The 25,847-nt window shown below is 40.9% G+C and overlaps 1 protein-coding gene across 1 annotated transcript in view; it reads right to left on the bottom strand.

Annotated features, from left to right (window-relative positions):
- Positions 1-786: 786 nt before the first annotated feature.
- Positions 787-25,847, bottom strand: part of KCNB2 (potassium voltage-gated channel subfamily B member 2) — a 394,976-nt gene continuing 369,915 nt past the window's right edge. Inside the window, exon 2 of the mRNA XM_004588042.2 lies at positions 787-2,928. Coding sequence (XP_004588099.2) covers positions 787-2,928 — 2,142 coding nt within the window. The remainder of the gene's footprint in view (positions 2,929-25,847) is intronic.

The raw sequence follows: 25,847 nt of genomic DNA, 5'->3' as shown, positions 1-25,847 counted from the left end.
GTGGCATGAAATATAACTTATTGGCAGAAATGTCAGGTTAAAATTCCAAATATCTCATGTCTGGTCATTAAATCTTGCCCATTTCTGTGATGTATAAAGTAAAACCACAAGTGTCACAACTAGGCAGAAGCAAAAAAGAAAAATGTACCCTAGAAATTCCATCGCAGAAAAAAAAATGCTGTGTTCCTTAAAATAAATGTGCCTATCAGAGCTTTAGAACCCAAAGCAAAGTATGTGAGATGGTTGAAGAAGGGGTTGCAGTTTTGCAACAGGAAGTCTGTATAGCTCCTCCCACAGTAGCTGTGAAGGAAACACCTGTGTCTCAGAAACTTCTTCCCATGTGTTCTTGACACGTCTACATGCAGGCCCCGCTACTGACATAGGCATTTTGTAAGCTCAAAGCTCACGTGTCGCAATTACGAATGCGTGCGATGACATTCATCCTTCATGTGCAAATCCTAAAATTCACTGTAACATGAAAATTCCAACTTAAAAACCTGCCTACAATTTGAAATGAAAGGATCAAAAATGTCAGACATTGCCGGGAACTAGTTCCTAATAGAGCTCTCTTTATTTGTTCACTGTTCTTGAGTCATTTGGGTTTAGTTTGTTACAAAATGCAGTCTTGACTATTTAAACAGTACTTGAACTAAACTCTTTATGCCATGCAAAAATAACATTTTATGCACTTTTTTTGGGGGGGGGGGCTTCCATGTTCTAGTTCACAGGCATTAGTAACCTCGTTTTTAAAGAAACAAGTTTGTTTATTATTGCTTTTGTAACTAGTTACATGCTGGTTTCCCGGGAGGGACAGTAACCTGTGTCCTCTGGGTTGGACTGGATTTCTGGGGAGAACAAGTGGTTTTCCATATTGTACCCTTCTTGATTACTGTCTTTCTGGACTTCTCCCGCAGCATGGTAAGTTTCTTGCCTACAGTTGTGACCTGTGCTCTGGGGCGAGGACGAGCCGGCACAGCCCTCTTCACTCAGAGCTTTCTCTGCCAAGCAATTGGGGCTGGAATCTGCCGGCTTGTCCGCTCTTGGCGTTTGGAGCTCTGAGAAGTCTTCATCTTCCCCTGTGTCTATCTCGGTGAAGCTCCGCCTCTCCCTAGAAGGGAAAGCAAAGAGTTTCTGCTTGGGAAACCGAGGGGAGGGCCCTTTGGCAAGTCCCTGACAATGTGCTAGGGGCTGAGTGTCCAGGAAGGGCCTGTCTGCCTGGGCGGGGCTTTCTTCCAGCAGGATGGTACTGATATGCTGAGGGGTGCTGAGGGAAAAGTCCGCTGTGGTGACTGGCAGCGGCCTGGCTGTGCTGGGCGGGGTCTGGGGGGCACTGCCTCTGCTTTCCTTAAAGTTCACTTTGAGGGACCTGGACTTGAGTGGGTTGCTGCCTTTTAGTGAGCTCTTGGGGCTGTCGGTGGCAGCACTGTCAGACTGCAGTGACCCAAGGAGCCCGCATGGGGGGCCAGCAGCCTCGAGGTTTACAGTTCTGTCCACAGGGGCATACTCCAGGGTGCCGTCCCTGGCGGTGAGTCCTTTTTCCCGGGTGAGTGTCAGAAACGGGGGACCCCTGGCTCTTTGGTGCTCTTCTGTCCCTGGGAAGTCAATGGGGAACTTTGTGTGCAGGTGAGATGCGGAGGGTGGCGGCACAGGCGACCTCTCGGTCTCGGTGAAGTCGGTGGCGCAGCTCGTGAAGCTGTCGATACTGGAGGTGCTCTTCATATCCACGATGACCTCGGTCTGCGCCACGGCCAGCTGCTCCTGAGGGCAGACCACTTCTTCCATTTCTATCTCTTCCTGGAAGGCAGCCGGCCTCTCAGGTTGCTCCTGGCTGTCTGGGGCCTGGTGAGAGTGCTGCTGTGTCTTGGTGATCTCATTATAGAGCATCTCCAGTTTCTGGGCACTCAGGTGCTGTGGGCTAGAGGAAGAGGTGTTGTTCAGTTGCTCGTGGGAGTCTTTCTGGCTCACCTCCTGGTACTTATTCTCATAGGACTTGTTGGAACTGGACTCTGATAGGGCCTTCCTGGCCCACTTCCACCTGCTTGGAGATAGGTGGTTATCATCGGCCGAGTCCTTGGTGTTGGCTGATTCTCCAGCTTTCTCTACGGCCACATCAATCAGCTCCATGCTTCGAGCAAAGGCATCCTTTAAGTTCATGGACACAATACTTCCATTCCGTTTGGCCCGCTCAAGAGCTTCTCTCCTCTTAATCGCCTTCTCCTGGCGTTTCTGCTCCTTGTAAAATTCAGAGAAATTATTCACAATGATTGGGATAGGTAGAGCAATCACCAGAACTCCGGCAATACAGCACAGACCACCCACAATTTTCCCCAATAATGTCTTTGGGTAGATGTCACCATAGCCCACGGTGGTCATGGTGATGGTGGCCCACCAAAAAGATGCAGGGATACTAGTGAACTTGGTAGCATCCTCATCCTTCTCAGCAAAAAATACAAGGCTGGAGAATATCATGATCCCCATGGCTAAAAATAGTATCAACAAGCCCAGTTCGTTGTAGCTGCGTCTCAGGGTGAAGCCCAGGGACTGCAGGCCTGTTGAGTGTCTGGCAAGCTTCAAGATCCGGAGGATGCGCATGATTCGGAAGATCTGGACCACACGCCTCACATTCTGAAACTGCAACACGCTCTTGTTGGACTCCGTGAGGAATATGGTGACATAGTACGGCAAGATGGCCAGCAAATCAATGATGTTCAGTGGGCCTTTAAAGAACTTCCACTTATTGGGCGAGGACAGGAAGCGCAAAAGGTATTCCATGGTGAACCAAGCAATGCACACAGCTTCCACGTGTGCCAGCTGACGGTTGTCACTGGGTTGCTCAAATTCATCTATTTCCTGCAGCTCTGGTAGTGTGTTGAGAGACAGAGCGATGGTGGAAAGGATGATGAACAGGATAGACACGATGGCTAAGATCTGGAAGAGAGAATAAAGTCCACATCAGCCAAGGTTCACAGTTGCTAACACAGCTGCCCGGCCGACACTGGCTCTATGATGCTTCAAACACTGTGGAGTGTCCCATGTTTTCCCAAGGTCTTGAGAATTTCCCTAACAAACACAAACATATCCATTTTTGAAGAATTCATTTCACTTAGAAACCTAACACTCACTTAAATTCTAGGACCAAAGTAACTTGAAAAAAAGTCTCTCCCTCATCAATGCCTGTTTGTTCCCAGGCATGATTATGTGGAGGGGGGCCCTATGCCTGGAATAATTAGGGGAATGATCATTTCTCCTCTTAGTTAATTGTAACATTTTCCTCTTTAAAAACTCATTTATGTATTTGAAAGAAACACAGAAGGAAAGAAAGCAAGAGAGTGAAAGAAAGAGAGAGGGGGAGAGAGAGAATATTGGAGATGGCGGGGAGAGAGAGAGAATGAATAATGAATACTGGGGGTGGGGAGAGAGAGAGAGAGAGAATGCTTTTAGTCTCTGATTCATTTCCCAAATACATGCAATGGTCAAAAGAGGTTCAGGCTGAAACTGGAAGCCCGTATAGGTCTTGCCTGTGAGTGACAGGAACCCAAGCACTTGAGCCATAACCTGCAGCTTCCCATGGTCTATAACAGAAGCAGGAAGTTGGAGTTAGGAACTGCAGTTCTCTAGTCTGTATTTTTTCTCTGAATCTTCTAGTGTTTGTTTCCTTCCATGTACATCTTACATGCTACATAAGCTAGACAGAATCCCCGATCTCTAGAGGTTTTATTCTACAAGCAAGGCACAAGGATCTGCAGACCTACATGTGGAGACAGAATGCACCTTCCTAAAAACACTGCTGTGAGCGCTGACAGTAGAAGTGAGGCAGCATAACCCCAGTCTTGGGTGCATGGACTTCTGACCAGCTTCACAGGGTAAAGAAAGAGGAAGGGCTCATTTCACACAGACAACAAATATCCCATCAAGAAAAGCTTGATTAGCATCCGTGATGATCTCAGTGCCGAGTACATGTTCTTAGGCAGTGGAAATAGGAGCACAGTGTAGCACGTAGCAGGAAAGAAGAGCTCAGGAAGAAGTGGCAAGAGGACCAAGGAACTGGGTTCTACTGTCAGGAAGTGTGAACACAGCCCCAACTACTGCTTACATGGTGGCTGAGGACACATTATTTAACTGCTCTGTGTCTCAGTTTATAAATTTGTTGAGTGAGGCAAAAGTCATAGCTGCCTCACAGTTGCTGTAAAGATTACTTGGTGCATAGGCACTGCTAAATAAATGAAAGGCCCCTGTGTTATAGATGAAGCATTGACCCAGGACTTCAGTCTGGAAATAGAAAGCTGAGACTGGATATGTGGAAAATCCATGAAATTACACTTACAAATGATACAGCTATAGCACTATGCCAACAGAGCCACACAGCTCAGTCTGTGAAAAATCACCTTGCATCTACGTTTTTCATCCACTTTCTTCTTTGTCCTAAGTTTCTCTACAACTGAATTTCTCCTTTCCTTTCCTCCTCTCTCCTTTTTGGCTTCCTGTCATTGTTTATTCTTCCTGCTCTTACAGCTGTCATCTCTCCTCTGAAATTGCTATAAGGAAAACCCTAGAATAAAATATTTTATAATTTGTTATAGATGGCCCTTTAACTTACAGGAGAATGTTATTAATGCTTTCTATTTCCTGCTTAGTTATACATTAAATACTTTTTGCTTGAGTGTACTTCACAGTTTGCTTTAAAAATACAGATTGGTGACTCAAAAGAGAAAAAAGTTCTCCTTATCTACTCTAAGACTGTGAAGACTAACACTTGAAACATCTGCAGCAAGATTTAGAGAAATCTACTGATACTGAATAGAGTCTGATGGTTTGTTTAAAGCAATCTGGGAATGCTTGCCTGGAATCTCTAGCTCCAGAAGCCAACATTAGGCTGTATTACCACATCACTAAACTACTCCTGGGGAGGCTCTGGTCAGATCCCATCCATTCAAACACTCATACCATTAGCAACCTGGTACCAAGTTGACTTCTAGGGGGCCTCACCATTGCTGACACATATTTTGAGATTCTGAGTGTTCAGACTGTTGCCACTCTTACTCTATGTCTAATCCATACTTTAGGTTTTCACATTTTTCTCCTCTCTTTACTTACTTTGGATACATTTTACTGATAGCTATCTCTCCACAGAAAAGCGAGAAAAGTAGAAATGCAAGCAAGTCTATTATATTATCTTCCAAAATTTTCTGCAAAGAACAGAGTTGAAGCTCTAAGGTGGGCCTTCAGTTTTCTCTGAACTTCATAATCATAGCTGGGCCAAAGACTACCTTACTTCTGCAGACAATTTTGGGAAAAAAATAAAGCACTATGTAGTATGAATCCAGTCTGTAGTCTGGGTGATTCCAACTTAACAAATATGGTGACCTTCAGCACTTGAAATGTAGCATATATACAACATGATCTGCAATACATTCCTGAACAAAAAGCATTACTGAAGGAAAAGCCCAACACTGAAACCCTTAGCAACAACATGTTCGTGTCAAAGAAACCATAAGGTATTGAAGTGTGCTATTTTCTGTCTCATGTTTAAATCCAATCTGTCAAAACCCATTTGCTCTCAATTTAGAGAAATGGTTTATTTAAATATCATGTGAAGCTTGGAGTTCTCCCAGAAAGACAAGACTTTAGACAAATTATTCAATATGTACCCAAGGTGATATGTGGAGCAATAAGCCAAATGCACATTTATTGTCTTATTGCGCAGTTGTTTTAAACATAATAAATAAAATAAATGTGAAATTTTATGCTCAGCTACAGCATTCTCTTTTAACGTGGCTATGTACTTTAGCACAGAAAACACTTATAGTGTATAGATATTTCCTCATTTATCAAAATCGCACAAATTCGATTCATCGACTCAGGGTTTTTTCTTATGTTTTTTTAAATTTATTTATTGTAAAGGTAGAGAGACTGCTAGTGACAAGACAGGCAGAACCCTGAGAGATTTCTCATGAGGTGTTTCTTTCCTCAAAGGCTCACAACAACTGGGCGGGGCGCAGCTGAAGCTAGGGGCCTGGAACTCAATGCAAGTCTTCCACCTGGGTGGCAGAGACCCAAGTAGTTGATACATAACTTTCTGCCTCCCAGGAAGCACATTAGAAAAAAGCTGGAATGGAGGCCAGAGCTGAGACTTGTACCTAGGTATGCAATCATCCCAAGCTGAAGCTCAGCCACTGTGCCAAATGCCTACTGCTAGAGTCAGGGTTTTAAATCATTATCCACTCCAACACTTGGCCTTTAGAGCCTGTAGAGTTCAAAGCGTTTCTCGCGTCCAGAAAATTAATTAGGTTTGTACATCCATTGATTAACTTCTCAAGTGGCCACAACGGCTGGAGTTGAGCCAATCCAAAGCCAGGAGCACGGAGCCTCCTCCAGGTCTCCCACGTGGGTGCAGGGCCCAAAGGCTTTGGGCAGTCCTCAACTACTTTTTTAGGCCACAAGCAGGGAGCTGGATGGGAAGCAGGGCTGCCGGGATTAGAACCAGTGCTCATATGAGATTCCAGCACGTGCAAGGCCAAGCACTTCAGCCACTAGGCTCCTGCGCCAGGCCCAGGTTTGACACTTTCAAACATCATTTCATTGGAGTCACAGTGGGTATGTCGAATGTAGCAACTGCACTTTATTTTTTTTAGAACTGAACCCTCTAGTTTGCCAATATTTAGGAAAGAGTTTGATTGAGGTTGCTTCAGTTGAATTGGACTTGTTTTGTGTCTGAAAAAATTCAGCAAGTTTTGTTGTCTGGGTTTCACGTGTATTTAATCTGCATATTTATTGGCATTCAACACTGCACAAAAAAACATAAAAATGTCTGTGCCTTATATGATAAGATCCCATCCATTCTTGTAGCATAAGCAACTAGATCCTGCTATTGTCTTCAGGGAGGTCATGTTGCTGCTAATATAACTTTAGAGATTTTAAGTATTGGGATTGTGTGATTCCCACTTTATTTTCTCTTCCCTTTCAACACTCCTGCTTTATTTTTTGGTAGGATGTGGTATTTCTTCAGACTTGATCATCAACGGTAAACTACGCAAACATAAGGATATGAAATTTTAGGAGAGGATTAGCTTGTTTTATTGACAAGAGAAAAAAGGTGTGTCTATGACAAACATTCTTAGAGACATGAGAGATTTTTTAATTTCAGAATAGGCAGATAGCATGTTAGCATTTCGGACCCCATTAGCCAAAGGCCAAACCACATGCTAAGAGAAAAGGCAAGGAGTTGATAAGAATATTAGGATATTCATCCTTCCATCCATCTTTTATTTGTAGCTATTTTCGACTAGTGTATGCAGCAAACCAGAACATGTAACTTCTCTGATTTCCACCAAAAGGAGAATCAGGTATGGTTGTTTTCAGTCCTAACAGCTCAGATTCCATGACTCCCCTGGAGTTCTTTAGGCATGAAGGCCTTTAGCTGACTCTTAGACTTTCCTTCTCCCAAATGCCTTTGAGCCCTCCCAGAACAGAACGGATCCAGTGCTTGAACATTCTTATTGGGTCTGCAGATGCAGGTATGAATCCCTTAGCAGCTGAAATTGCATGATCACACACAAAGAATGAGGATTTCCAAAAGATGCAGTTGTTTACAAAAGCATGTTGGGCCTGGAGAGCACAGGGTTCCAGGATTGTCATTTTACTCCTATATGGATGCAGCTGCTGAATGGAACGCCATTCACACATAAATTAAGAGTCAGTGGTGAGCCTGTAGGGAGGGTGCAGCTCAGGAGAAGTAGCCCAGTTTGGCATCTTAGCAGAGCACTTCTGTTTTTTATTCTCAATACAAAAACAAAGTCTTTAAAGAGAGAACTTCTGGTTATCTGATGACTAATGATTGTATTTGAATATTTTCTTAGTATTTCCTGAAATATGCCTTGTTGCACTACTCATGATGTATTTCTGTATTTTGCAAGATCAAATTCTAGGAAGTGATTCATTGGGGTCGGACAAGGTTTAATATTATTCTTAGTTATGCTCTGCAAAGAAAGGAGCAGCAGTGTGGCTGTGGCAGTAACTCCCATTCCCATGACTAGGCAATCCCTGCTTAGGTACCAGGAGCCCAAAAGTGAAAACACGGAGTGGCCAAGCTTGACCATGGCGATCTTCTGTGTACCACTTAGTTTCCCTCCCAGGAAAACACAACCTACACACTTAAATTCTTCTCTGTATTGTGTGAATGACACAGTTTGGGGTAAGGATGGAAGAATGAGTAGGGGTTCATTTTTTCAATGGGTTTTTTTTTTCTCCTTTCTAAGATTCTATTTATTTCTACTGGAAAGGCAGATTCACAGAGAGAAGCAGATTCGGAAAGAAAGGTCTTCTGTTTGCTGGTTCACTCGCTAGGTGGCCACAATGGCCAGAGCTGAGCCAATCCAAAGCCAGGAGCCAGGAGCTTCTTCTGGGTCTCCCACATTGGGCTATCCCAGACTGCTTTCCCAAGCCACAGTCAGGGAACTGGATGGGAAATGGGGCAGCCAGGACATGAACCAGCACCCCTATGGGATCCTGGCACATGCAAAGCAATGATTCAGCCCCTAGGCTATAGTGCCAGGCACTGAATGGGTTTTCACTTAACAGCTTAGCATTTGCGGACTATAAAAATCAGCCAACATGAGGAGATTAGACATACTTTCCTTTTCACTGTATAGACACAAATATCGAGATAGTTACAGTGGCAAGGGGTGTGGGTAATTTGGGAGACAAAAACATCTAAATTTGAACCCTGGCTCCAATACTTTGTTAACTTGATGACTATGGGTACTTCTGGGACTCAGTATTCCCTTATGGACTATTTTTGTTTGTTTTGTTTTTGACCTGCATAATGCTTTTTTGAGGATAAATAAAGGTAACTACAGGGTATCAGTTTATAAATAATAATGTGTTAATTACCCTACTTATTTGAGAATTTACAAAATCATATATAAATTTGTGCTGAGTCCTGAGAGGAACCAATTTTTCATCTGAATATGACCACAAAGTCCTGGTGGTGAATCTTTGAATATCCTAAAAAGACATTATGGTCAGGTGCATGGCATAAAGGGTATGGCCATACAGTTGCTTGATGAAAATGAATCAAGAATTTCCTAACTTAGATTGTTCTTACAGCTGCTCACCTCCTCAGACCCTCCCTCTTCCACTTGACTGAGCTGAAAGGAATACAAGAAGGTTGAATAAAGTCTTTCGCTTAGTGTGCCAAGTGTTTATTTCCTGTGTGCATGGCACAGATGACAGATGCTTTTTGAATTGACTTGAACTCACAGGTCTCCCTTTTCTGCCTGGCCTGCACTCAGAAAGTTCCTTGTAGGGTTATCAGATGTAAGAAGTAAAAATCAAGGGTAATTGATAACATCTGGATATGATATACTGAAAAACAACTTTCTGTTCTTTTTAAATTCAAATTTAACTAGGCATTCTGTACGTGACCTGTCAACCCTATCTCTTTGGAATGCTGACCCAGAAGACACTCTGCTGCAGGAGGCCAAGTCAGATTTTTCTTACTCCTGGAATCCTGGAAGTTTGAACTGAGATGGTTAGGTACTGCTGGGATAGAATCATAATAGTAGAAGTAGTAACAGAAAGAGGGGCCACAGGCTTGTGTTGTGGGAGCCTCTACCTCTGCCACCTTCTTCTTTTGTAATGATTTATTTATTTATTTGAAAGTCAGAACTACAGGGAAAGTGAGTGAGAGAGAGAGAGAGAGAGAGAAGAGAATCTTTCATTTGTTGGCTCACTTCCCAGGTGACCAACATGGCCAGGGTTAGGCCAGGCTAAAGCCAGGAGCCAGGAGCTTCTTCTGGGTTTCCCATATGGGTGGCAGAGGCCCAAGCACTTAGGCATCCTCCACTGATTTTCCCAGACCATTAGCAGGGAATTGGATTAGAAGTGGAGCAGCCAGGATTTGAACCAGCACCTGAAATACATGGGATGCTGGTGCTGTGGGTGGTGGTTTTACACACTATGTCACAATGCTGGGCTCTCCTTTCTGCCTTTGAGTAGTACCATCTAATAAACTGTCTCTTCTACCCTCAACCCTTTGAGCTGAAGTTAGAGTTTTAATCAGCTCCTGCCATACACATATAGATTTACAGCATTCTTGAATAACCATTTGACAATTTCATGTGAGCCAGTTTTGTTCTAAAATAGGAATTTGGAATTATGGAAGGCAGTAACTACTGATTTTTTTAACGGAATTTAGCACAGTGCTTAACATAAGGCAATTGCTTGCAAGCTTATTTTGAATAAATGAATGAGAGACGGGGGAGGGAGTAGGGGAGAGAAAAAAAGAGAGAGAGAGATTGATTTTGAAAATGGACCCTGAAGAAGCCAACTTTTTTTACTCACCTAAGAATAAGATTGTGTACCATTTTCAGTTGCTAACCATTCTGAAAGCCAGCCTAATTAATTTCATTAGTCGTAGACTATTTTTAACAATAGAAATTCATTGGGAGAAGATCTTTGTGCACTACATAGGTGATAGAGGGCTAATCTCCAGAATATACAAAGAACTCCAAAACAACCAAAATACCAAAACAAACAAGCCACTCAAGAAATGGGCACGGGAAATGGGCAGACATTTCACAAAGGAACAAATCCAAATGGCAAACAAACACATGGAAAAAATGCTCAAGTTCCCTGGCAATAAGGGAAATCCAAATTAAACATCAATGGCGCACCACCTAACTCCAGTAAAACTGGCCCACATAAGGGAAAACACCAACAACACTTGTTGGCGAGGATGCGGGGAAAAGGGAACCCTACTCCACTGCTGGTGGGGCTGCAGGTTGGTACAGCCTCTATGGAAATCAGTATGGAGAACATTCAAACAACTCAAAATCTGCATACCATACGATCCAGCAATAGTACTCCTAGGAATATATCCAAAACACTTGTTACACGAGAAACCAACATGCACCCCTATGTTCATAGCAGCACAATCAGTAATTGCAAAAACATGGAAGCAACCAAAATGCCCATCAGCAGAGGATTGGATAAGAAAGCTATGGTTCATCTACTCCATGGAATACTACCCAGCTATTTAAAAAACAAAATGCAGTTCTTTGTGGCCAAATGGGCCAAACTGGAAACCATAATGCTAAGGGAAATGAGCCAATCGCAAAAGGTTAGATACCACATGTTTGTGTTAATTTAAGATGAAATGATGTCAATATGAAAAATAGTACCTGTAAAATAATATTGTCTCAACCTCAAACAGCCTATCTCACATGTAATAAGATACTGTGAAGTAACCAATGAGCCAACAATCAATGTGAATCAGACTGCTTATGATCTACATCATAGAACTGTAAAACCTAATTTACTTTTAATAACCTATGTTATTCTGTAATGGGGCAGGAGGGCAGAGAAATCTTCCATCTCCCTAGAATGTGTGAGGAAGACGTGAAATATAACCTACCAGGATCATAACTGGTAACTCATAGACAACAGACTCGAATCAGCATTAGACAATAGTTAAACTACAAAGACATATAGGGGGAATCAAGAGCGATCCTGACACCCTCTTAACAGGAAGTCATATGCACAGAGCAGGGGGGGACCCCAGAGCAGAGCAGGGGGACAGGAGGAGGCTTGTATCCCATCCTGAAGACACCCAGATCCTCACCAAGAACTATCACTATGGGCACCAAGGACTACATTCCAATAGACAAGGAGACCATGGGGAATTGGAGTGCTTTCGGAGGCCGAGAACTCTGAGGTCACCCACCCCCATTTGGATCTACCACATGGGATGGAAGAAGTCCAAATCCTTCCTCGCAGGATCGAAGGGCATCAGAACAACAGCCAGGAGCCCTGAGTGGTCTGCAGAAACAGAACAGTAAACTTCCTTAGGGACTAGGGAGGGGAGTTTTCTCTGGTCCTTGCTTGGTTCCAACTTTGGGTCCCCACCCTCTCTGGCAATGACCATTAGGATCGTTCCGGAAAGCCCTCAAAACAAACAAACTAACAAACAAACAAACAAACAAACAAAGAAAAAATCTAGAATAGATAGATAACAACAAGGAAAGCTTAGAACCAGACAGGAAACGGTCAGCGTGGATTCACTTATACCTTACTAGATGGGACACAAAGATTAGTTACTCCTCACTAGGGTATTGAAGATTTCTCTGCACACCCCTCCTAAAACTGTTCTGCACCTAAACTGTTGACATATGTCTTGTTAGAGTTATAAGCCAGTCTAGACTACCCGAAAAACAGCCAGGTTCAGCAAAATTATGCTTCAACGCTATAAAATGCTAAATACTATAATGAAAATAGACACGAGACAGCTGAATAGTAATCAATAGCCATTTTAAAGTGTATAGAACCCGGTTGTATATAAACTAAAATTGAAATGTCAATGAAGAAGTAACAGGATGTGGTTAAGAACTTGCATTTTTTTTTAACATATTGGTTACTCAATACTATGTCAATTAATTCCATACCGATGTTAATTGTTGCTGATAATATGTTAGTGCTTTTATTTGATCGGGATGATACTCTGCCGGCTCTACCTTCAGACCAGAGATGATCTCCCCAACAAGCCGTTGAACTTATGTGGACAATAAGATGCTGGACTCTATGCTTGGTATATGCTTGCAATGAAAGAATCTCAACTGAACTTGAACTGTGGTAATGCAACAAGGTGGAGGAATCCACCATGGGTGGGGAGGGTTTGGGGAAGGGTAGGGGGAATCCCAGTACCTATAAAACTGTGTCACATAATGCAATGTAATTAATAAAAAAAATAGAAATTCATATTACAAGTAGTCCATTTTGAACCGAACAGATTTACAAGTTTTAAGCCCTACAATTTTTATTAATTTCCTTTTCTCCACTATAGTAAGACAATCGCTTCCTCACCCCCACTTTTTTTTGTTGTTGTTCTAGCTACGTATTAGCTTTGGGTTTCACTCTCGAAGAATGATACATTTCTTAAAGAGAAATGTTGGATTCATTGTATATCACCCTCTTTCACTGAGTATAATTTGGAGCCTGCAGCTAATCCAACTCATTAGTGAAGTGGTAGTTTCAAGTATAGATCTGGCTAGATGCATGCTTGCACAATAATATGTTAAGCCAGCCATTCAGAATAAAGAATGTAGGTTATCCACTAAAATATATATCACACATATACATAAGATGCACTGCAGAAAACTTGTGGAACATTTTATTGAAGCATAAATTTATTAGGTAAGTTGCTATGGCTCAGAGGGTTAAGTCACCACTTAGGGAGCACACATCTCATATCAGAGTGTGTACTTAAAAGCACAGTAGCAGTCAAATGCAAATATGCCCACTTCACTCATCTATAGTAAATTTATAAATAGTCACAGATCATTGAAGTTATAGTAGTGTGTCTATATGTATTAACTACCACAACTAAGAGGAACACAGTCTTTTTCTTTTCGAGTTTGGCATGTTTCACTTAGCATAATGATCTTTAGTTGAATCCATTTTGTTGTAAATGTCAATATTCCACTTTGTTTCATGGCTGAATATACCACATTTTCTGTATTCAATTATCAGTTGATGGAAATCTAGGTTGGTTTCATATCATAGCTATTGCAAATTGAACTGGAATAAATTTGGGAGTGCACATAACTTTCAAATCTGCTGACCACACCAAGATAAGTTTATTTTTAATTCCATTTTCATGAATCTTTTACATTACACACACTCAAAATCATCTATATACACATATCAGTGATCTACATAAAGCTCCACAGAAAAGTAATAAAAAATACCTTTTAATTTGTATGCCTGTGATAGATTAACAAAACTCACTTGCAAATACACATAAGCAAATGTATTCTTTTGGGAAGAAAAAGCCCCAAATCAGTATGTAGTCAGAACAACATCCAACCAGTGGCAATCCTCTCACCTCAATGGGGAAAAAGCCATCAAAAAGAAGTACATCACTTAAAACTAGCAAAAAATGAAAGTATAATATTGAATGTATTAAATGTACTTTTAGTAAACATATATTTACAAGTATAGCTCATTAAATGATCATGTGCATATAAATAAGAATAGCTAAATGGAGAGAGAACAAAATAAGATAATGGAAAATTTTCTCTTTTTTTCTAATTCTTAACAATTTTCTTTAAGTTCCTCTAAGACATTTACTTACTCATTTTTACTTTTTAAGTAAAAATTTAAATATTATTGTTTTTATTTAAAATGTAAAATTTTAAATAAAAATATTTTTATTTGAAAGACATTTGCAGAGAAAAAAGGAGAAGATCTCCCAATCACTGGTTCAGTCTCCAAGTCTGGGCTGATCCTCAGCCAGGAGCTAAGAGCTTCTTCCGGATCTCTGGAATACATACACATATATGTATATGGAGAGAGCGACAGAAAGGAAATTGGTTCTGTTGGCTCACCCTCTAATGCTCAGGCTGTGTCAGGTAGGAACAAAGAGTCTGAAATGCCATCCCTGTTTACCATGTAGGTGGTAGGAACTCCAGTACTTGCGCTTTCACCTGCTACCTCCATGGGGTGTACATTATCAGGAAGTTGGATCAGATGTGGAGGTGAGACTTGATCCCAGATACTCTGATATGGGCTGTGGGCATTTCAAGTGAAGGTTTAACCTGTTCTGTCACAATGCCTGCCCCTGTTGCCTAGTTCCTTGAAAAGATATAATGAATATCTAGGGTAGAAAAGCCAGATTTTGTACACCTAGAGTGCTTTGATTATTTGTAGCTCTATCTATATTATTAATATTCTTTCTTTTTGTTAGAAAAAATATTTTATTTGTCTTAAGAACAATTCATACATTTAGAGGAAAAGCCTTAAAGGACAGGAAGAGGTTCCCCTGCAGAAGATGGCATAAAGGTCATAATGTAGATTGCCAAGAGAGGGTGAGCGGAAAGAGTGTGAAGCCCAAAGCATTCTAGTTTGCTCAGAGTGTTCTATGTGATTTTGTGTGGCTGGACACATCCATAAAGCAGCCAGGAAAGGAGGAGCTTGTGAGGATTGCAGAACCTCAGTAAGTGACAGCATACATAAACTCTGCTCTAATGCATTCCAGAGGGCGCCAATCAAGAGACTAGGATATGAAAGATGCTTCCATCATTTCTGCAGGGCACAACTTACCCAACGGAATTGACAAAGGTGTGACTGGAGGCAAAGAGAAGGACAGAGGCTGGGTATTCCTGAGAAGTCAGGCAAAGGGTAAACTGAAACAATGAGGAAGAGTTTGATGGGCTTCCCTCTGCAAAAAAATTTTTTACTAAGTATGGTCACCAGACCAGGAGTATCAGACCATCAACATCAGCTTTACGTGGCAACTTGCTAGAAGGGAAAACCTAGGGTCCACTTCATTCTTACTAGATCAGAACCATGGGGGAAAGACTCAGAAATCCACAATTGATCAAGTCTTCCAGGTGATTATGGGATTTGCCAAACTTGTGGATGCTGCTGCAAGAAGCAAATGCTACTAAAGGGTTCAGGCAAAGAAAAGCCAGAAATGGGGTACTCAGATTTAGATCTAGGAAAGATCTGACTACAGTATATAGGGCTGATTGCAGGGCAGAGACAAAGACAGAAAGAAGTGTTTGTACTACAATGGCCTTAGTGAAGGGGAAAGAGGAGGTAAGTGAGCAAACATTTATGAACTGAAGGGCTGGTGCTATGGCTCAACAGGCTAGTTTTCAACCTGCAAGTGCCAGCATCCCATATGGGCACCAGTTTGTGTTCTGGATGCTCCACTTCCTATCCAGCTCCTGGCTTATGACCTGGGAAAGCAGTAGAGGACTGCCCAAAGCCTTGGAACCCTGAATCCATGCAGGAGACCCGGAGGAAACTCCTGGTGCCTGGTTTTGGATCGGCTCAGCTCTGGCTGTTGTAGACACTTGAGGAATGAATCAGCAGATGGAAGATCTTTCTCTCTGTCTCTGCTCTCTGTAGATCTGCTTTTGCAATAAAAATAATCTTTAAAACATTTTTTCTTTATCTGAACATCAGAGTAACAGAGAGAATAGGTAAAAAGAGAAAGTATGGTGGGAGAGGTAGATCGATCTATCTATCTATCTATCTATCTATCTATCTATCTATCTATCTATCTATCTATCTACAGAGAGAGAGGTTCATACCTCACACCCACAGATAGGTTCACATTCCAAATGACCTCAGTAGATGGGGTTAGGCCAGGCCAATCCCAGGAGCTCAGAACTCCATCCTGGTTTCCCACAGGTGTGGCAGGGCCCAAGCAGTTGGGTCATCTTCCACCGTTTTTGCTAGCACATTAGCAGAGAGCTGGATTGGAAGCAGAGCAACTGTGATATGGGATGCTGGTAATGCAAGTGATGGCTTACCCACGGCACCACAGTAATGGTCCCATGATTATCATCCTATACAAGTAGAAAATCCAGTAATTTTTTATTTAAATCATCATATATTTTTGAAATATTTCCACATGCCATTCTAATAAGACTTTTAGTCTTTGAAATAGAGACATCTTTTTCTTTTTAACAACAGCTTATTGGCACTTGGAAAAAATAAGAGATACACATTGTATTATTTACTGGAACTGCTTTCTTTTATGAAATTTTATCCTAAGTATCCATTTTTTTGCCCAGTACTAGGCAAAAATATAGTGATAGTGTAAAAACTTATTTACACTCACTTTTCCCTGAAACTGTGCTTACTGGTTGAATTATTCTGCACTCGCTCCAAGCTGCAATTTCTGTCAGGAAGTCTTTTACATTTCCAGAGATAAAGTGCCATTAAAAACTGGCATTGTTCCTTGGACACCTCACTGGCCTCATCAGCTCCTCAATCCCCATTAACAAAGCATTGCGAGAATTTATTTCCACCATTACACCCATAGCTAAAGACTGTAAAAACAAAAGCCATCAATGCAATCAGTTTCCTAGTGGTGAACTTCTGCAATGAACCTCTTCTGGAAAGTACTTAGGGGGTCAACATCATTAGACCCACATTATGGAATACCCACAAACAGAAGACATGCAATGAAATGGATCAACATTCACTGCCAAGGGAAAAGTTAGGTGAGAGCCAAGTCCTGCTGTGACAGTGGAAAGCTCACCCTGATTCTCTGTTTGTCTGCTATCAGGGAAGGCCCTCTGAGCAGCAGCAAGTCACAGATGCTTGTTGAAACAATGACAGGTGTCCTTCACAGCCAATGCCATGCATCACAAATGAGGGCCTTTGAGTCCTGCTTGGCTTGGCTTGGCAGCAAAAAAGAGGGGACTCCAATTAAACAGGCCTAAGCACTGCTGCATTTGTTGGTGATTGAGGAAGGTTTATTGGGCAGAAGGAGTCTGCTTTTGATAGCTTTTGGTTGTGGACAATCATGGACTCATTCTATCATTTGCAGAGTGCTGAGTGCTAACATGGAGGCTTATAAAAGCTTTGCCATTAAATGGGTCCTTGATCCAGTGGTACCACTGGGAATCAGCCCAGAAATGCACGATCCCAGGCCCTGTCCCACCAGAACCTGCATCTTTACGAGCTTTCCAAGGAATTTTGGCATTCAAATTGGAGAGGCACTGGACAAATGTAGATCACAGAAAAAAATGTCATTCAAAACTGGAAGCTCTCGCACACATTTTTATTCAGTGACTCAGTTCAGCGGCCAGGGTATCTGTCCCTCAGGAGTGCAGAAATCTTTGTCTCCCATCAAGTGGGGCGCAAGGACGCACATACTTCAGGCACCAGCTGATGCTTCCCAGGGTGTTGACTGTCAGGAAGCTGGATCAGAAGCAGAGTGGAGATTCAAACCTAAACATGTACATATGGGATGTGGGCATCCCAGCTGGTGACTTAACTACTGTACTGTAGTCCCAGGAAATGAGTAGCACCAGAATATTTCAAAAAGTTCATGGAAAATCAAATTGGAAGACCAACATTTCCAAGCAAAACAAACAAAAAACACTGAAATCCTTGATTTGAAGGGTCTTCAGCAAGTTCATGAAATACATGTACAATATGTATGGTTTTCAAAAATTTTTGTACCGAAATAAATCTATCTCTTGATTCCATTTCTCTAAACAATTTTTAAAAGATTTATTTATTTTTATTGGAAAGGAAGATATACAGAGAGGAGAGACAGAGAGGAAGATATTCTGTCCGATGGTTCTCTCCCCAAGCGGCCACAACAGCTAGAGCTGAGCCAATCCAAAGCCAGGAGCCAGGAGCTTCTTCTGGGTCTCTCACACAGGTGCAGGGTCCCAAGGCCTTGGACCGTCCTCGAAGCTTTCCCAGGCCACAAGCAGAAAGATGGATGGGAAGCAGGGCCTGCCAGATTAGAAACAGCGCCCATATGGGATCCCGGTGAGCACTTTAGCCACGATGCTATCGTGCTGGGGCCCTCTCTAAACATTTTAAAGCACCTTTGTATTATTCAATGGAAGGTCTAGTCTTTAGTGAGAGATACAGCTGAGGATGTGCACAAATTTTTTTTCTCTAACGTTTTTAAGAGTTTTGTTTTTAATTTGAAAGGGAGAGAAAGAGAGAGAGATCTTTTATCTGCCTGTTCACTCTCCAAATGGCTACAACAGTTGGAGTTGTGTCCATCCAAGGCCAGGAGCAACAGCTTCTTTTGAGTCTCCCACATAGTGCAGGTGACAAGGACCTGAGCCATCCTCTGCTGCTCTCCTAGGCCGTTAGCCGGGAGCTGGAACAGAAGTGGAGTAGCCTGGACACAAACAGGACCCCACACGGAATGCCATAGAAGGAGGCTTAGGCTACTATGCCACTGTGCCACTGTGCCAGCCCCTCAAAAAACTGTTAATATATATTCCCTCCCAAAGCAAATTGTAAAGGAGAGGAAAGCTATCAACATTTGGAACTCCAGTCAGCAGGAAAACCAGTTTAATTGTGACTCAGTTGTATTTAATGTTGGGAGCAAATAGCTGGAATTCGTTAAGTAGTTAATTAACATCTGCATTCTAAATAGCAGACTGGGACAAGCTAGAGCAGGCCCGGAATGTAAAAGTCACTTATACCAGTGGGACTACTCAGCAGCAAGATAAATAAGGAATTACTACCAAATAACAGAGGAAAACAGTTAAGTTAGCACTAAAAAAAAGTTCTTTGATGTTAGGAAATTTGAAAACTCAGTTTCAAAATCATTGTCTAGATTAAAAAGTCAAAGTGCTGAAAAATTACTGGACAGTCAACTTGTTAAATCAATTTTTACAGGAAGGTGCTATGTACCTCTGCCTCCACTATTCAGACTCCTGTAAAAACCTCATATGGGCATCCAGCTCTGAGAACCATCTATGTGCAGAACAGTTGTGTGTAGCAATCCACTAGTGAATGACAAACCACCAGCATAAACCAGCTTTTTAAAAAGCAGTGGAACAGAAGTGGAAGTTGCTCAGGATGCCTGCATTTCATATCTGTTATTGTAATCATGTATCCTACCCAGTTTTGTGTTGGGACACACTCTGAAAGGCAGTAGTTGGTAACTCAAGTCCTTGCATACTTGCCATTTAGATGGAAGAACTGGATTAAGTTCCGGGCTGGTCCAGCCCTGGCTGTTGGAGGCATTTAAAGAGTGAAGCAATATATGCAACAGTCTCTCATATCTCTTTCAATTAAAAGGAAAAAAAATCATGAGATAAAGTAGATGAGAAAGAAATAGAAAAATATATTAGAAAGGGTTCCATAAAGTGTTTGTTGATGTTTATGTGTGTGTACTAGGCCATATTTCTACCTAAAGCATTAATAACAATAGTTACTATTAAATTATTACATTTTGATGAATCATATAGAGGCAATGTGATTCCAATGTTTTCCAAGCTAGACTGGCTAATTCCTATCAATGTGAGAGAAGCAGGAGACCTGCCTCACCCTAAAACAGCAAAACTTTTTTTAGATATTACTCTCTCTTTGGCTTTCAGCAATGTATCCACACGCATACAACTTCTGTATTTTGACCATATTGACCCTTTCTAAGTTCTGACATGAAGATTTTCTTGTTTTTCTTTGCTACTTTTCATAGTTATATTGCTAAGTGCAATTCTGAATAAATTCCAGTGGCTTACTTCAAGATATTTCCTAGAATTTAAGTTGAAATGTTAAACTTTCATTAATCATCACAAAGTTACTTGTTACTTCACATCATAAGAAAATGTGATACTAAATTGCTGCTCTAGTAGGCCCTTTGTTGAAATAATTCAGTATTTTTAAAGGATTTATTTATTTATTTGAAAGGCATGGTTACAGAGGAGAGACAGAGAAAGAAAGGAGAGTAGGAAAGAGATTTATCTTTCATCCATGGGTTCACTCCCCAGTAGCCACAATGACCAGGACTGCATCAGGCTGCAGCCAGGAGCCAGGAGCTTCTTGTAGAGGTCCCAGGTGGGTGGCAGGTTCTGAAGCACTTGAGCAATTTTCTGCTGTTTTCTCAGGCACATTATCAGGGAACTGGAGAAATTACGACGTAAACTGGTCCTATATGGGATATGGGAATTAAGGGCAGCAGCTTAACCCACTATATCAGAACATTGGCCCCAAATAATTGAAGATTTAACAGAAGCTAACATTATTAATAGACCAATGATAAACTGTTTCCAAATATCATGTGAGTTTTCTTAATTTAGTTATTTTGAAATAAGTTTTTAACAAATTAATGGGTTTTGTAGATACAATTCTAACAATAGATTTCCTGCCTCCCTTCCTTTGTGAGTTTCTAAATATGATTTGCCTAGAATACAATAAAATTTCCAGTTTTCGTTAGTAAATGCCTGTTGATCACCTAAGTTACATAAGAATTAAATATAATCGATTCTATAGCTTTTATTGACAACCATAGCAAATATAACAAGTTTTGGATTCACATGCCAGTTCTGTCAGTTACCTGGATATGAAGTACTTCACAGTCTTCAAGTAAAAGATAAGCTTGAGATTAGGAGATATATGTACTCTTAGGAGTGTATATATTAGGATATATATATATATATATATATATACTCATATATAAATTATATATATCTAAGTGTTTAACAGTCACAGTTAATATCACATATATTCAACAAATAGTTTCATAGAAGATGATTTATGTTGATAATGATTCATGGTTAGCAAGGCAAAATTAAGTTTGCAAAATTCAGTTTATGAATAAAAATGCATATTGTGACAAAGGTTCAGATAATCTTTACATATGACCTCAATATTTCCATGTTTTGAGTTTCTTGACTTTCTAAGTAGAAGTTTGAACTATTTCTGAAATTTCACATAAGGGATCCTAATTTAGCAGAGTAAAGTCTGACCCATTCACAATCAAGCAGTCATAGCCTCTGGCCACATCTCACTCTCTGTAGCCTATAAAACCTCCACTAGATGCAAAGAGGAGGTGGGAGGTCACGTCTTCGAGCAGCCCACATGCCTTAGATGTGTGTGGAAGTTGAAGTTCTGTGTGTTGCGTAACTATCTTTTGAATAGGGCCCAGTTCAAAAGTTTCCAAAAACATTTTCTTGATCTCCATTTTGAGATCTGCACCTTTCTTGTTTTCAAAATGGTTTTCTGGAGTTTTAAATGTGCCTTATGGCCACCACTGACACAAAGAAGTAGACTCAAGGCACAGAGCTAGGAGGATCCCATTCTTGCTGCTAATCAGGTGGAGCTGTCTTTCCAGAAAGTGCTGAAGATCCACATACACATAAAGAAGTGATTTTTTTTTTCAAAAAATCACCTTGATTCTATGGATAACATGCACATGTACATGTATTTATATACATAAGAAGAGTTATATTCCCTTTGTGGATGATAATATTAACAAACACTGTTCTCCATGCGTGCAAACATGATAGAAAAGACATGTGCAACCAAATGCCCTTTCCACACTAGTGACTCACAAATAAATGCTATTTTATTTGTGGTCACATCTGCTATTTACAGAGTTGGTTATTGAGCACAGCTTTGTCTTGCTAAACTTCCAGACCTTTAAACTGCCAGGCCAGTTTTGCATATGCCAAAAAGCACCTCCCCAAACAGGCAGAGGGCCTGACTAAACACAGTATATTAAGATAACACATCAAACTGCCATCCATCCACCAAGCCCAAGGTGCTTCCATCAAGCTGTACCACATTACAAAGCATTTAAGAGGCCAAAAGATTAAGATACCCCAGAAAAGCCCGAAACATTGGTTTCTTTGTATTATTGGAGTGATATTTTATGGTTTTAAATGGCTTACACAAAACTCGTTTTGCCACATTATTTAAAAAGAAGTTTAAATTTTTTTAAAAAAGCGTTTCCTAAGATTTTTCTCCAGATCTGAATACCCCATAAAAAGAATGCCTTTTAAATATATGTGTTTATTAAGTATGAGTATGTGGACACACTCCTCAAGTGTCCATTTATGCAAATACAAACCCAATAGATACTATCTGTATCCCTAATTCTTTATTATTCTCATTTTCTAGAACATCAAGCCAAGGACAACACATTCTAAGCATTCTATGTAAATAGAAGAGTTAACAACAGCAACAGTGATAATAGAAACAATAACAACTACAATAATCAAATCTTCTGGTGTCATTCCCGCATCCCCACTCTTTCACAACATAAATAGTAAGTGTTTGCTTCAGGAAGTCTAGGTTGACACGAGAACAAAGCGCAAGCCAAGGATGACTTAGCACTGCTACAAAAGACATAACTTTTATGCTGCCTGTTCTTTTTGCTTTAAAGTTCTCACCCTAATGATACGCTTGGGAGATTGTCAGGTACCACAGATCTGGCAGATGAACAAAGAACACTGAAATTCACAATAGGAATAGGCTGAAAGGAACTAATTTGCTCTCTGTAAGACCATGACTAGGTAGGTTGAAAATGAGAACATAATTGCCCAATTGCATTCTGGCATTCCCGACCAGCCCAGGAATTGTTTTGTTTTTCTTTACCCCGCTTTACAATTTTCCTTTCCACACCTTTCACATCGCTGCCTTCCTGCCCCTTTTCTTCCCTTGTAGGGCTAAGTTCTCACTCTGTGTGGTGTGCAAGGTCCACCTATGTAGCACTTCTGTTGCTACCCTTCCCTTCTGTTCCTTCTCTGCCCATGAAAATTGCAGCCCAGCAATGTTTGTTTCCTGTTCCTTTTCTACCAATATGCTACTACCGTGCGAGTCAGATTATACTCACCCATGGTGCTGATGTTGTGGCATAGTCTGCAAGCTGGTGTTGTATTTAGTTTGAGTCCTGGCTGCCCACTGGTGATCTATCTCCCTGCTAATGATCCCTGGGAAAGCAGCAGAGGATGGCTCAGGTGCTAGAGCCCCTGCTGGCCAAGTCGAAGACCTGGGTAGAGTTCCTGGTTCCTGGTTTCAGCTTGTCCCAGACTGACTGTTACAACTATTGGGGACTGAGCTACTAATGAAGGATCTGTCTCTCTTTCGTTGTAACTGTCTTCAAGTAAATAAATAAATCTTTTTTTTTTTGGTTAAAATACTACCCCCACCCAATGAACTCACCTTCATCAGTAGAATTTCAGACATTGTTTGCGGGGGCGGTTAACGGAATGTTTTTAGTATGCAAAATATGTTTACTTCTTATGCCTAGTTGTAAAATTGCTGTTACTGAAGAAATATATTTTGGTTTCAAGGAATCATCTTTTTAAAAAAATTTTACCACTGAACTAAATGCACATAATCACTTTTTTCCTTCTCTCAGTCTCGACCCAATTTACAGAATATAAACCCCGTTGTAACTGAAACCTAACCTAAATACTTGGCTTTATTTGTGTTGTCAATTAAGGGCATTTAAAATAGAATTGATTTGACTAGGCCTCATGCTTTTAATTTTGTAATGTATTCTTATTTTTAATAAAATGACCATATGCTAATTTAAGCACAATATGAATAAATTCCCTCTCACTTATATTGTCTCTTTGTGGCTTTCCTTTTTTTGCCTAAACATTACAATAAGGGTGAGATAGAACATATTAATGACTGCTTTTAGTCAACTGATTATAGCATTTACTCTTCCTCATTCCACTGAAAGTGTACTTGGTGCTAAATTCAACCTTTTGATTCTTGGTTTCTCTTAGCTAGGGATGAATTTATTTCATTTTTGATTATTCTCTTTTTTAAAGAGTTAGGTTATATCATTTCTCACCTTTAATATGCTTTGAAGAAAAATCTCATAAGGCAATGTTTTTCTTTCCCGAGTAATGACTTCCTATAGTTCATGTCTAGAAACTTCCTTTATAAGCAATAATCTTTTATATTTAACCAACCTCTGCAAAAGCATGTGGAAGTAAAAGTAATTTCTGATCACCCCCTAATATAAACATGTTAATATAATTTCTCAGCGTTACATTTTAGGGGATTGCCAAGAACTCATGGATTCTCTCCTGAGATCTCTTGATTTAGACATAAATTCCTGGTCTGTTCAATGGTTTAGATACTGCTTTGGACACCTACATCTTGTATTGTAGTGCATGGGTTTCCTTCCTGGCTCTGCTGTGGCTCAAGTAGCTGGGCCCTTGCCATCCATGGAACAGACACAGATTGAGTCCCTGCCTCTTGGTATTGATTTGGTTTGTCCCTCAGTGTTGTGGGCATTTGGTATGTAAACCAGCAGATGAGAAATTTCTATTTTTCTTGTCTCATTGTCTTTCATATAAAAATAAGTAAAAAAAAATAATAGTTTCCTGAAAACAGTCCTATGCATGCTCACTTTGTGACATTTGCACCTACATGCTAATCTCTCTAGCTCACAGATGGCTGAACAGTGAAGTCAATGATGTGGCTCTCTATCCTATCTCTCCATGACTACTTCCTAATTTGCCTGTTTCTAAACATAAAATATTTAAAAACTCTATTTATAAACATTAAATGAAAACATATTTAATAAACATAAAGTTTTGCCTTTATTTCATTTGTCATTTCAACCTAAGAATTAAAGCTTCTCTTTGTAGTTCTAATACTCCCTGTTTATAATTACCTATACATTTACAATTCTCCCTGAAATTTTATATCCAAGATGTGAATTTCATTCATTCATCTTTTAATCTTTCTTTTTTAAAAAAGAGATGTACTGGGCCTGGCGGTGTGGCCTAGCGGCTAAAGTCCTCCCCTTGAAAGCCCTGGGATCCCATATGGGCGCCAGTTCTAATCCCGGCAGCTCCACTTCCCATCCAGCTCCCTGCTTGTGGCCTGGGAAAGCAGTGGAGGATGGCTTAAAGCCTCAGGACCCTGCACCCGTGTGGGAGATCCGGAAGAGGTTCCTGGTTCCCGGCATCGGATTGGCGCAGCACCGGCCTGTTGCGGCTCACTTGGGGAGTAAAACATCGGATGGAAGATCTTCCTCTCTGTCTCTCCTCCTCTGTGTATATCCGGCTTTCCAATAATAATAAAATCTTTTTTAAAAAAGATGTACTTATTTTTATTGGAAAGGCAGATATACAGAGAGAAAGAGACAGAGAGAAAGATCTTCCATCCGCTGAATTCACTCCCCAAATGGCCACAATGGCCAGAGTTAAGCCAATCTGAAGCCAGGAGCCAGGAGCTTCTTCCAGGTTTCCCACACAGGTGCAGGGTTCCAAGGCTTTGAGCGATCCTCTGCTGCTTTCCAAGGCCACAAGCAGGGAGCTGGAATGGAAGTGGAACAGCCAAGACACAAACTGGCACCCATATAGGATCCTGACTGCATGCAAAACACGGATTTAGCCACTAGACTATTGTACCAGACCCAATCTTTTTTTTCTCACCCATATTCCTATCTCACCCCTGTGTTAGTTTAGTCCTTTAATTTCTCATTCCTAAAGAACTGTAATGACCTTATTTAAAAATTTATTATTTCCATGATATAGTTTCGTAGGTATAGGGATTCCTCCCTTTTCCTCTTTTCTTCCTCCTCTTTTACTCCTTTCACCACC

Source organism: Ochotona princeps, chromosome 9 (assembly GCF_030435755.1).
Source record: "Ochotona princeps isolate mOchPri1 chromosome 9, mOchPri1.hap1, whole genome shotgun sequence".
NCBI classification, from domain to species: Eukaryota; Metazoa; Chordata; class Mammalia; order Lagomorpha; family Ochotonidae; genus Ochotona; species Ochotona princeps.
The sequence above is the reverse complement of the archived record's forward strand: the minus strand, read 5'-3'. Positions and strand labels throughout refer to the sequence as shown.